This window comes from Cebidichthys violaceus, unplaced genomic scaffold, assembly GCF_023349555.1.
Source record: "Cebidichthys violaceus isolate CVI_PGR_0920_01 unplaced genomic scaffold, fCebVio1.0.p SCAF_3, whole genome shotgun sequence".
Taxonomy (NCBI): Eukaryota; Metazoa; Chordata; class Actinopteri; order Perciformes; family Stichaeidae; genus Cebidichthys; species Cebidichthys violaceus.
The window spans coordinates 4,431,730-4,444,333 of record NW_027176483.1 but is presented as its reverse complement, the minus strand read 5'-3'; the positions used below and the strand labels follow the sequence as shown (position 1 = coordinate 4,444,333).

Below are 12,604 nucleotides of genomic sequence, written 5' to 3'. Positions count from 1 at the left end.
GCCAAGGCCAGGACAGATTAGACCCCCAAAATCCATCTATCCATCCATGCGCACACACCTCCGAGTCTGCCCCCATAAAGAGTGTTTGAATCGGCCCCTTAATCCTTGGACTCGGTGGAGCCCTCCAACCAGCACACCTTCCCCCCCCCCCAGCCCAAACCTAATTTCCCTTCATACACACTCGCAGACCTGGCCCAGCCCAGCACTCATTTGCCCACTCCACCTCCTCCACCTCCTTTCCCCCTCCCTCGGTGGGGCTGAAAGCCCATTGATTTGTTGATTTCTCTTCTTTTGTCTGCGGCCGGCAGAGTGTTAACGAGACATCCAGGGTCCGGGGCCCAGTGCCAGGACTTTTGGCATGGGAGATTAAGGTCCTGATCTGGGCATCTGTCACTGGCCAGTGCCCCTTGTCCCTTGTGGCTCTGGGAGAGGCCTTTCCTTCATTTTCAGTACAAATATGCTGCTTTGGCTAACCAGGAAGAGGACACACAGGCGGTTCACAAATAAAAACATAATCTTGAAAATGATTCATTATTTTTTTATTGTTTAAGTTAAACAATAACCTTTTGGTCAAACAATAACTTTAATAAATACTGCTATTAAAACATATATTTAAATTAATAATAAAAGCAATTTTTTTTAAATTTGTCTATGTACTTTTTAATTTAAAAAATAAAAAATCTTACTTGACTGAATTTTTTTGTGAATTATCAGCATATAGATACACCGCAGAAACACACACAAACACACACACACACACACACACACACACACACACACACACACACACAGAAACAGATCCATGCAATACATTCATGTATACACACAGCTGGTTATTGCAAATACACACTCATACATATATTAAAAACTAGGCCTATAATAGGAATTATAGGCCTAGTTTGTCACTTTTCACAGTTTTCAGCCTTTGTACTTTAACAAACTCCTCCCACAGAATTCATGGGATCAACCTCATTGCCTTTCAATGTCATTTATAAATGCTTTGTAAAGCATAGATAGTCCACACTTTAGATGAGGTCACACAAAATACTTAATAAATGACTAATAACTACCTGAATTAATCATGAATTGCAGTATTAATACGCATTTATAAAGCATATATTAACATAGTCCCTAACCATTAGTGCATATCTAAATCATTATATATATATAAATGCATGAGTGATGTACATCTAAATAAGTTCTTAATCATTTACTAGTACTTTATAAAGAATGTTAATTGGTTTGTAATATATATATATATAACACTTCATTTACAAATGGGGAATCCATCATTTATAAAGTATGAAAACATAATCACCAAACACATAATAGATGAGCTTATTAATCAAGAATAAAACATGGTAACACTTTATATTAACTACACACTATTAAGCATTAGTTAAGTATGAGTAAACACTTAATTCAACATTTATAAAGCATTGTTCCTACATTGACACTCATTAGTGTACAATTCACACAATACTGCAAAAATATGTTACAAGGACATTTCAATAACATCAGAAGTAATATACATAATGTTACACAAGCGCCACCAGAGTGGCGGAACGGATTCCATGGTGGATTTCGTTCCGGCATATGAGAGAGAGCAACCAGTTTGTATGGAATTCACCCGAGCAACTGGTTTGTGTGATCAGTTTTGCTTCTGTTGACACCGTGAGGTTTCCACAAAACTGTCAGAGACACTGCTGTAGAGACTATATCACTTGTTGTGATATAGTCACCAGAGCGGCGGAACGGATTCATAAAATGATTTTATGAAATTAACAGGTAAATGTAAAAAATACCTAAACTGTTTAGATAGAGTAAACCAACAACAATACCAACATCACAGAAAACGTGCAATGTGTATACAAATTCATAAAAGCATTCATGAGTAGACAGAGTGACGCCCAGAAGTTTACTTATACTATGTCTCCATCTAGTGGTGAGAAATCTTACATGCAAGCTGTGATGTATAAATTTCATAGGATGGTTGAATTTAACATGAAAGCACATACTGTTTCAAAACACCAAATCCATGTTTATAGTGTAATTGCTTTGGACCTACACAAAATACTCAAAATTGGTATATTGAAATGAAAGAAAACGTTTTCAAAAATTCCAAAAAATAAAAAACTGAAATGTGGTGAGTATATATATATATATATATATATATATATATATATATATATATATATATATATATATACACATGTATATTCCCTTTGCCATGAAACCCCTAAATAAGATCTGGTGCTGCCAATTACCTTCAGAAGTCACTTAATTAGTGAAATAAGGTGCACCTGTGTGCAGTCTAAGTGTCACATGACCTGTCACATGATCTAGCCAAGCACAATGAAGAACTCACTGAGAGAGAACCAACTCTCACTGACCAGACAAGGAGGGCATTAATCAGAGAGGCAATGAAGCGACCAAATGTGATTTTTGAGTGACACCTTGAGATGGTCTTCTATTAACCTGACGTTAAATGATTTTGTAACTATGCACCATTTCCTCTAACATCCCATTTGAAATTAGACAATTTGTCTCATGAATGTGATTTGAAGTTAGCTCATGCATGCGATTTTGAAGGGCTTTAATTTTGAAATGCTACATCAGAATGGCCTGGTTCTCTCTGAGTGACACCTTGAGATGGTCTGCTATCAACCTGAGGTGAAATGATTTTGTAACTATGCACCATTTTCTCTAGCATCCCATCTGAAATTAGACAAATTGTCTCATGAAAGTGATTTGAAGTTAGCTCATGCATACGATTTTGAAGGGCTTTAATTTTGAAAGGCTACTAATACAAAGTTACTGAATTCAGACCATATGAGGCAAAGTTTTGGGTAATCAGGCTTTTATTGATTAAGGCAATGGTGTTTTAATGATGACCTTTGAGTAAAAAGGGGATTTGAACTTTATAAAAGCAGAAACAAATGATCATGGTCATATTTTAACAGTCAGTATTAAAAGAAAACATTCTTAGGCATCATACAGTAGCTAGATTACCACACAGTTATACAATTGCACTGCATTGTAACTGCAACAATTTGAAACGGCTCAACAACAGGGAACGGCTCAACTGTAAAATTGAGAACAAACCACAATGACTTTAACTTATCTTTCAAAAGCACCTCTCAAACTCTGTTAACTCACTCACAGCCAGTCATCAGCCATAAAGCTACGATTTACAACAGCGTTAGACAAGGAATGCACACACATTTTGCTGTCAGAGATAGAGCATCTTGAAGACATGTCTAAATTAACATTTTGATGCAGTATCTTAAGACAGAAAAACATGTTTCAAGGAGTCCCTTAAAAAAACAAAAATGCTTTGGTATTTTCCTTATGTTACAAATGGCATGGTTATTATAATGTTTTTTTGATTAAAACTTGTATGAACTTTGAAAATGAATAAAATGAGATGCATGTATAATGTACGTTAACAAGGTTACATTCCCAGGTAGGCCAATGTGAACTTCAAGATGTTGATGTTGATGTTGTTGATGTTGTCGATTTCCAACGCAGAGAATCTTGACTGGACGGACTAATTGGAGATGACATTGTCACACGGCAGCAGAGGGCTGACGCCAACTCTCTTGGCACATTCGTTCTGCAGAAGAAAAATGCAAAAATGGAGTCGAGTTAGCTAAATCTGAAAGGCTTTTTCCTTAAAGCAATAGTTGGATTTTGGATTCCCTCACTGAGAGGTGGTTGAAAAGATTGAGTCACTTCTGTTCGGTAAATTTAAAGATACCATCAGCAGCCACTTAGCTTAGCCTAGCATAAGAATTGGAAGCAGGGGGAAAAAGCTAGCCTAGCGCTGTCCAAAGTTAACAAGCTCCATGTTGTAGTACCTCTACAGCTCATTTATTAAAAGGTATATCCCATTTGTAAAAAAAAAAAATGTTAGTTTAAAAACGATACAACTTGTAGAATACGGGGAGTTGTGTACCAGACTATTTCTTGGTATGACGACATGTAGTTACTTCTTGAAGTCTTGTTGTTACGGTGAGTTTGACAGACAAGGAAATTAATGTGTCTGGCCAAGGAACAGTTCGGCACATAACCCCTCCAATATAACTAGTCTTTTGTTTTCAATTAAAAGTATAAGAAAAAAGATATAACATGTAAGTTAGTGAGTAGTGCTGGGTGGATTTTGGTAACTTTGATGGAGCAAGGCTAGCCATTTCCCCCGGTTTCCAGTCTTCATGCTAAGTTAAGCTAACCAGCTGCTGGTTGTAGCTTCATATTAAGGATTCAGATATGAGACTAGTATCAATATTGTCACCAAACTCTCTGCAAGAAAGTGATCAAGCGTAAAACCCCCCCCAAAAATTGTTCTTTAAAAATATAAAAGAGAATTGATAGATCACATCTGTTCCTGCATTTTGTTCATAATGACTGCTTGAGTTACGAGAGTGCCAAAGAGAATAACACTCAACAAAACTATCGATACAACCTTCATTTGTCACTATACAGTCCATATGTACACAGAGCTGAAATGAATTGAAGTGTTTCAGATGACCACTTCATTTTGCAGCTCTTACCATGTGGTTGACGACATTGATGTGATAGGGGATCCCACCCATTTCTTCACACTTTTTCATGTTCATCCTCTCTGGATCTCCAGCAGTCAAAACGGGAGCGCTGGAGTCAGCCTGAGACAAACAGCAGCACCAATCAAATAAAGCTCAAAGTAATTAACAGGCTTTGTTGCAATCATTGGTCCTCATCTACATATTTTTTTCTCCTAATTAGTCTTTATTAACAGGGCAACAGCAGGATCTACTCACAGGCTCCATCCCTCTATGGATGGACAGAAGGTCTGACATCCTGTCGCCGAACCCAGGAGCAAAGTTCTCTGGGTTAATCGCCACGAAACACTGACCCTGAAAATACAAAAAAAAAAACAGTAAAGACAACACTGTGTACTGACCCAATACAAACAGTGAGGAGAGCCACGATGCAACATAAAAGGGCTTGCGTCGGATTCATTGATTGTGCTTATCGTTTAGATAACAGTCAGAGACAGCATTTCAGCACGTCAAAACCCGGCACCCAACCAACTGTGATGTTGGCTGCTTTTGACTGAGAGTTCATCTTTTTAACAGCTGTTTCTGTCCACTATCTCATCAAGGATTTGATTTACTCAGCAGTATGGGAACTGCTCAGTCACAAGCTCCAACTCAAGGTGGTTTAGACACTAAGGGAACAGAACACTTTAAATGGTAGCAGCCAAACATGGAACTTTAGAGCAACAAAAGTTCTGTCCACATTGAAATGGATAAATGTGGCTCAACACAGCATTGTATTGTGTGCAAGTAAGAATCACTTTCGATAAACAAATGCAGCTATGAGTTACTTTTTCAACCCATTTCACAGACAATAAGACAAGGGTCACATCGTTTTTTGTTTTAAACGGGGTAAATATGCTCTCTAAAACACAACACAAGCCACAAATAAATAAATAAATAACGTACCAGGTTTGCAACACGGTCTGTTACTTTCCACGTCCGGATGTGGTTACTGTACTGGGCACCGGCCAAGATACCACAGAACACTTCCACCATCATTCCCAGACCATAGCCTTTGTACCCGCCTGAGGACAACAACAACAACACAGACACACAAACTCCATTTATTTCATGTAGAGACAGGATAAATGCAACACATGTTATCATATATAATACAAGCCCTCCTTTATGGTGCGTCATCCTACCCTGTTCAGGACTACTGTTATTATAATAATAATCTAAGAAAGTGTTGCTGCATGAAAAACTTCCTCCTTGAATCACATCTTTCAATCCCACATAATCCAAATGAGACCCACGAGGGCCATAAGGCAGAACAAAATAAGTTAAAATGTGTCAAAAGTTAATAATGGAACACCAAGTGCCATTTTTGCAGCACATAGCAGACTTGTCAGTCAGAACAAAAAAATGCTCCCTGAGCAGACGTTCATCAGCTGGGTTTCTGACCTGTGGCTTCACTTCCACCAATGGGCACCAGTCCTCCTCCGCTCAGAACTTTCTTCGGGTCGGTGCTCAGCTTGCCCTGAGCATCACAGCCCCAGCCCTCGGGGATGGTGTCTCCACGCCGGTCATGGAGCTCCACCTGTGCACATAAAACATTGAGACATAACACTTTTAAAAGTATTAAATACATCTGTATAACTAAGTGGTCTCTTAAATGCTTATTTGTTCAGTGGTTCCAAAGATTGTGCTTCTGCAACTGAAACTACTTTCAGGAAAACTGGTGATGCATTTATTTATTTATGTACGAATCAACTAAGTTAGTGCATGAATTAATATCAGACCTGACCTGTGCCATGACCAACCAATGCAAAAATCTATTTTCACTTTAAATATCTATTTAAATGGCTATTGGACAAACAAACATGAGGCGTGATCAACCTCCATTGGCTGTTATGTTCTGTATGTAAGGCCTCCCTGATGTCTCATCAGTATAAACCTAGTCTTACCTTTCCAAGTGCTACTGCTGATGTGGCCATATCCAGAACAAAGCTGTCTCCGTCTTTAGCCGGAGCTGCCACGCTGATGGGGTTGGTGCCCAAAGTGCACTACAAACAGCAGGTTGATGGTATTAGAGTGAGACAGAGGGGTTGTTTATGGCATGAAGTGCAGTTTATTCTGCAGAATAAATCATATTTGTTTACCTCTTTACCACGTGTGGGAACCACCAGTGGGGACGTGTTGGTAAATGACATACCCTGTAATAGACAGATTATTATTAGACATACACATAACAGCATTTGGGGGAAAAAAAACTCCATTATTTAAAAAAGGACTTTTTGTTTACATTAAATTCATAAAAAGGCAGGTTAACCTTTCACTCACAATCATGTTTTCCTTCAGAGCTTGCATTGAGTAGTATCCGGCGATACCGTAATGGTTGGAACCTGAGACAGTAAACATGTATAGTCACAATAAACATGCATAGTCACTTATTTAATCAGTACATTTTCCTCTCTAAAGAAAATTCTATTAATTCAAATCCAATGCACTTTATAGTCATCAAACGCTACAGTGGTTATATGAGCCAAACACGTAACGCGTAAACATATTTATCACCCAACTGTTGTCAACATGCTCAAGACTCACCGTGTGCCACCACCCAGCCAATGCCAGCTTCTTTTGCCTTCTTCATGGCGAGTTTCATGCAGAAGTTTCCCACCACTGGACCCAGGAGGTTCTTCCCATCCACCAATGCTGTGGCTGCACTCTCCTTCTCCACCACCGGCTCACCGTCCTTGGCGCAGATTCCCGTCTGGACGTCCTTTACATACATGTCTGGCAAAAAGTACAAGGACAGCGAGCACAAATTATCACTAATTATAAATACAGGCACAACAACAAAAAAATCCAAATCGAGGGGTCGAAGGCTGGCCGAGAGATTTGTTTTCATACGCAGACCTAAAATTCTATAATGCTTCATTTATCTGATCAATCTTTGTCAAATACATTCCTGGTATACATCATAGTGGATAAAATGTACCTGATGAAATAAGACTGGGTCATCAAATGGATACAAAAATAGCATTTCTGAAAACTGTACATAAAAAGCCGAAGATATACCCGCTTTTAAAAAAAGGAGCTCTGTACAGAATTCAGAGCAAATATATGATTGTCTCCACGCGGCTCTCAACAAGGCGTCAATATGTATACGGAGTCAGAAATTGACAGACGCTTGGTTAAAAATAAAGTATATCTCGGAACGTTTTCACTTGTGGCCTGCGGTTCCCGGATTTCAAACGGAACCAACATGGTGGCTCATTTTGAAACTTTTCTTCCCTTATACTACAAAAATATTTCACCGAAAATGTGTTTCTGAAAATACTTAAATAAATTCAGAAATCGCTGAATCTGTCTTCATTTTTGATCAACAGCGGTTAATTTAAAAGTGTTTGGGGAGTTTCCAGAGGAAGCGAGTTGTGCTGGATGCCCCTGATATGCATAGATAGGCCTAGCAACCTTATGCTAATGAGGAGCAGCCGTGTGCCGGTTTGTTTCTCAAAATACAAAGCGGCGCTACCTGATTCCTTTGCACGGCCGCTTACATGAACAATGAATGGGAAGTGTGGAAATAACGGCTCCTGTGGACACCATCACACGCGTCACAGTTCACCACTAAATACACCTTTAAATCAAACATGCAGACAGTAAAACTCTCAGCGCCCCACTGACCCATCCTGTTGAGTCCATGGCTGTAGTGGCCCCTGTGGTCTCCCTCCACCAGCACCTCGGCCAGGCTGCGTGCGTGATGCGGCTTGGTGCCCACGCCCGTCATACACCTCTCGATGAAGCCTTGCACCTCCGACTTGCTAATCAGACATCTGCAAAAAGGAAAAATTCATAATCAGATTATAAAATACTTAAATCTGCATTTTTTTTTTTCCAATGAATTCTGGTGTTGACAGTGCGCATGTTAAAATAAAAAGAATATTTTTAATGCTGGACTTTGCATTTTTATTTTTGTATTGAGGAACTTCAAAACTTGATGATTAAATTAATAGATTTTGAGCAATAACTCAAAAATAATGGAAGTGTAACATCATGTTGTTAAAAATGTTGACAATAGGCTGTTTCTTCTCATACTTTCAATTCCTCTGATGTAATGGAGTTGCAAATCAGAAACAAAAACAGCAACCTATTGCAATGCTGCCCAATTGTGTCCAATACAAAGGTGCTTTTTTTTTGCTCCACATTTTATAGGATTTGACAGAGTGCCAGCCCGACACTATTTCGAAGTTTGAAGTCCATCGTTGCAACAGTGATTGCACAACCTGTAACCACATAAATGATGTCGGTCATTACACTAAAGCTACGCTGTTATTACATTATGTTGTTACTGCACACAGAGTAGGCCTCTGGCAGAAACACTCTACTGATGGTAGAAATGCTGTAAACAAAACTGTTACCTCGCTGTTGACTTTACAAGAAAATTCTGAGCTGTGTGAAAACAAGAAACAGCAGGACTTCATGTACCAGATGATGTTTTGGGAAAACAAGTCTCTCTCTCTCTCTCTCTTCAGAATGTCATGCTATAAACAGTGAAGTCACTGTCTCTGTTTCCGTCACGTGCTGATATTTAAAAACTGAATGCCGAGTGCAAATCACAAGGACAAACTACAGATAATACCATTGTAGTCTTTATCCAGAAGATTGTCATAGGGTAAAGTTCAGATGCTCTTTTCTGTGAGGGGTTTGTATGTCATATGAGTAACCAGGACATTCCTTTACTTGTGTTCTCTGTCAATTTAATCCCCGTTAAGAGACAACTTTAAGTAATATAATGATGTCTTCCAAACAAACTAGTTTACAGCTAAATGTTTCTCAAAAATACTTTTCCAGATGTTGAACGATAGACGCTACGACTCTCTGTGGTGAAACATGTCTTCACCATCTTAAAGTCATGTTTTTATTGACAGAACACATTGAGGGTTTTCTAGTGTGCAATGCTGAAAACGTTAGGTTTTACTTCCTTACTTCTCCATTGTCCTTCCATTCTCTTCTCCTTCCCTAGTTTCCTTTATTGTACCTTGGGGTATTCCGTTGTAAAAGAGAACAAAATGTTTTGGAATGCTTGATAATTGAGTCCAGATTTGGGCTGTGGAAGAGCTGGATCAGCCAGTTCCTCTCCAAAATAACAGTGTGTTCTGTACAAAAGGCTCTGCTAAAAAAAAAAAAGGCTCCAGCTGCATATTTAACCATACAGATGTGAGAGTGGTATCAATCTTCTCATCTAACTCTCGCCCAGAGAAAGCGTAGGTTATATGTAAAATGCAATTCCCAAAATGTCAAACCATTCCTTTTAAATGCTTTCACACATAACTATGTCGCCGTAGTTAAGGTGTTGCCAAAAATATATTCAGCAGAAGGTAAGGCTAAAAATTAAGACCTTTTTATGTCAACACTGTTGTTGCAGAAACCTCAAACTCATCGTGCAGGATTATTAATAAGCAGCATGCACTTCTGGTGTAACACAGTCATATGGACTATTTCATGGTCAAATATCTCAACTTGTTGAACTTCTACTGCAGGCCCTCCTCCACGTAACCATAAAAACCATTACTGGGCCCCTTCTCTGGCATTTACAGAGGTAACAGCACTAACATCTGCAGGGAAGCTGGACTTGGGTTGGGGATGGATGGGGGGGATGAAACACATAGCAGCCCTAATGAAATCCAGAACGGAGCCCGTCCAAGTACGGAAGAGGTCTGAGTGGAAACTTATGCAACGTCTTATGTAAGAAAGAAGTGCAAACCCTTCATACAATTTCCGAGAAATGAGGAAAGAGTAACGGAGAAGGGAAAACTTTAACCAGGGCTGCATGATAGAAGTTTGACATCTTCAGCATGTCCCACGGTCACACTGAGGGCCACATAGTGTTTGTTAAGGTGCTATAAACAGTAAAAAAAATAACACCTGTGGCATTTCAAACATAGCTTAAAAAGTTGCCATTGTCTATGCAATAACATGTTTCAACTTTAGAAGAAAGACAGCCGCACATAATCTGGCTGGACTGAATTCTCCGTGGACAATGTATGCAGCCTTTTACTGGTTCATGTTACAAGTATACTGGGACATGTATGCGTCCAAGAAGGGGTCAGCGCTCTCCTATAGGACAAACACATAAAAACAAATACAATACAATGGAAGAAGATCCAGTAATTCTTGATGCATTCATCAACTGCTCCTAAATCGTTAGAGACAATGCACTATGAATCATATCACCTCAAGGAGGAATGGAATTTGAGAATCCTCTTGAATGTGTGCAGACGGATGTGTGAATTTATGCTTACTTGTTGAGTGTTTATTTAACAATATGGAATATGAACTAGACAGGCCTACAAGGGAAACCACTAGTCTACAGGCTGTAACATGTAAACTGACGTCTGCACACAAGTAGACTTGATCGACAAGCAAATACCTGCATGACTCTGCTCTGATGACGCCTTCAATTCAAAAGTGCACATGAAGCAAATAAAAAGCACACAACTACAAAAGGTCAAAAGCAACTGGAACTGTTTTCATTGCTCTTTGAAAGTTAAAAGTCTGCACTTGAAACCGAAAAAAATTAGGAGCACACGCACGGAAAAACAGTTTAGCAAAAAGCATGCTTCTCTGTTGATGCAGACAGGAGGAGTTAATGTACAGAAAGTGCTCCAAAATATGGGTCAAACAATGCACACACAACTTTTCAAGGGAACTGTGCAAACTTAATGTTAGCTTCAATTTGTAAAGGTCATTGCTGACGACCAAAAGTTAGAAAAAAAAACAGCTACAATGATAACAAGTGTGCATTCAAAAAAGTACTCAAGTAAAAGTACAGATAAAGTAAAAGTACTCTTAATGCAAAGAGTATGTGAAAGTAATACTACATGTGTTAAAGTCCTTTCTTGGGGCCTACTTTGTTACGCTCCACGTCTGCAAGTCCATGAGTCCTGACATTCAGAACATCAATTATAGTGTCGTTGCTGTCAGCAGCCTGTCATGTCATGCGGCTCATTTTGTCCACCGGACCGAGTCCTCACCTGGTCATGTTGACGGTCCTGCTTCGTTGCTGCAGCTTTAGGTCGATGGTTTTTTTTGTCGCTCTTGGTTCTGGTTGCTGGTGATCTGCTTGGTGTCGATGATCAACGGAGACAACGGCCAACTTCCTCTTCAAACCCTACAGAGTTAGGAAACGCCCAGCATTTTCTGAAAGCTAGTAAATCTATCATAATGTCTGTGGGCGGTGTTGGAGGAGAGGCGTATCGGGGGGTAGTTCCACTGTATCGCCATCACACAGGCGTGCCTGTTCTGGCACTTGAGGCGAGGTCGTGAGGCTCCAGTCGTTATGTAAATTGCGCATTTTGTCACTTGCGTGTTTGAGATGATAGGTAGCCTGCCTTTGAAGCGCACGTGTTTGCCCCCTGACAAAAATAGCACCGTAAATATTAACACAAGGACGCCTACTGCACATTATCGAGAGTCAACCCTGCTTATTTATTTTCTTTAAAACCACTAGGACAACTCTACTTCCCCCTTAATCTTTGGGACGAAGTGCAAGTGCATTGATTAGACATGTTTAGATCATTCTGTATGCATCATTGCAACTAATAAGGATTTACCAAAATAATAAGAATAAAAGCTCCCTCTCAAACATTACCAAAAAAAAAAGTCCTGTAGGGCAATTTATTATCCCGCACAATACCTGCGTCATACCTACAGGCCTTCTTCTCAAGAGGAACATGTGACTTTTCATAAACTTAAGGGACTTTTTGTAAATCCAAGAGATGACTGCAGGATATGCAAGAACAAAACCTAATACAACGTTCTCTCTGTCTCTGTTTGTAGTAGTTTCAGCCAATGATACAGTCTGTTTGAGAAGCAGCGAAAGTCTCTGGCGCTTGTTGTAACCAATGGGAGCATGGCTTCAGGCTAAGGTGTAGTCAGTTATGTAAGAGACAGACAGAGGACATGCAAAACAGAGGGTTGAATCAAGCCTGAAACTGAACACCAACATAGAGACGTATTCACAAAGAGGTACCTTTCAGGTGTTTATGCTTTTGTTTCTTTTGTTTACAATTAGCATT

At 39.4% G+C, this 12,604-nt stretch overlaps 1 protein-coding gene across 1 annotated transcript; it reads right to left on the bottom strand.

Moving 5' to 3' along the window:
* Positions 1 to 2,843: 2,843 nt before the first annotated feature.
* Positions 2,844 to 11,716, bottom strand: LOC137881318 (uncharacterized oxidoreductase YjmC-like). Its single transcript, XM_068723209.1, has 11 exons — positions 11,561 to 11,716; positions 8,211 to 8,359; positions 7,128 to 7,316; positions 6,864 to 6,925; positions 6,683 to 6,736; positions 6,488 to 6,586; positions 5,985 to 6,120; positions 5,487 to 5,605; positions 4,800 to 4,895; positions 4,554 to 4,664; positions 2,844 to 3,616 (listed from the first exon to the last, which is right to left on the bottom strand). The coding sequence occupies exons 1-11, from the start codon at positions 11,566 to 11,568 to the stop codon at positions 3,551 to 3,553; spliced, it is 1,089 nt and encodes a 362-aa protein (XP_068579310.1). The 5' UTR covers positions 11,569 to 11,716; the 3' UTR covers positions 2,844 to 3,550.
* Positions 11,717 to 12,604: the final 888 nt, after the last annotated feature.

What these genes read in the sequence shown, in the direction of transcription:
- LOC137881318 (XM_068723209.1), bottom strand. An exon ending in TGGCTGGGTGGTGGCACACG is followed by an intron (nt 6,926 to 7,127) that starts GTGAGTCTTGAG and finishes TTACTGTCTCAG; the next exon opens with GTTCCAACCATTACGGTATC. An exon ending in CTCTGAAGGAAAACATGATT is followed by an intron (nt 6,737 to 6,863) that starts GTGAGTGAAAGG and finishes TGTCTATTACAG; the next exon opens with GGTATGTCATTTACCAACAC.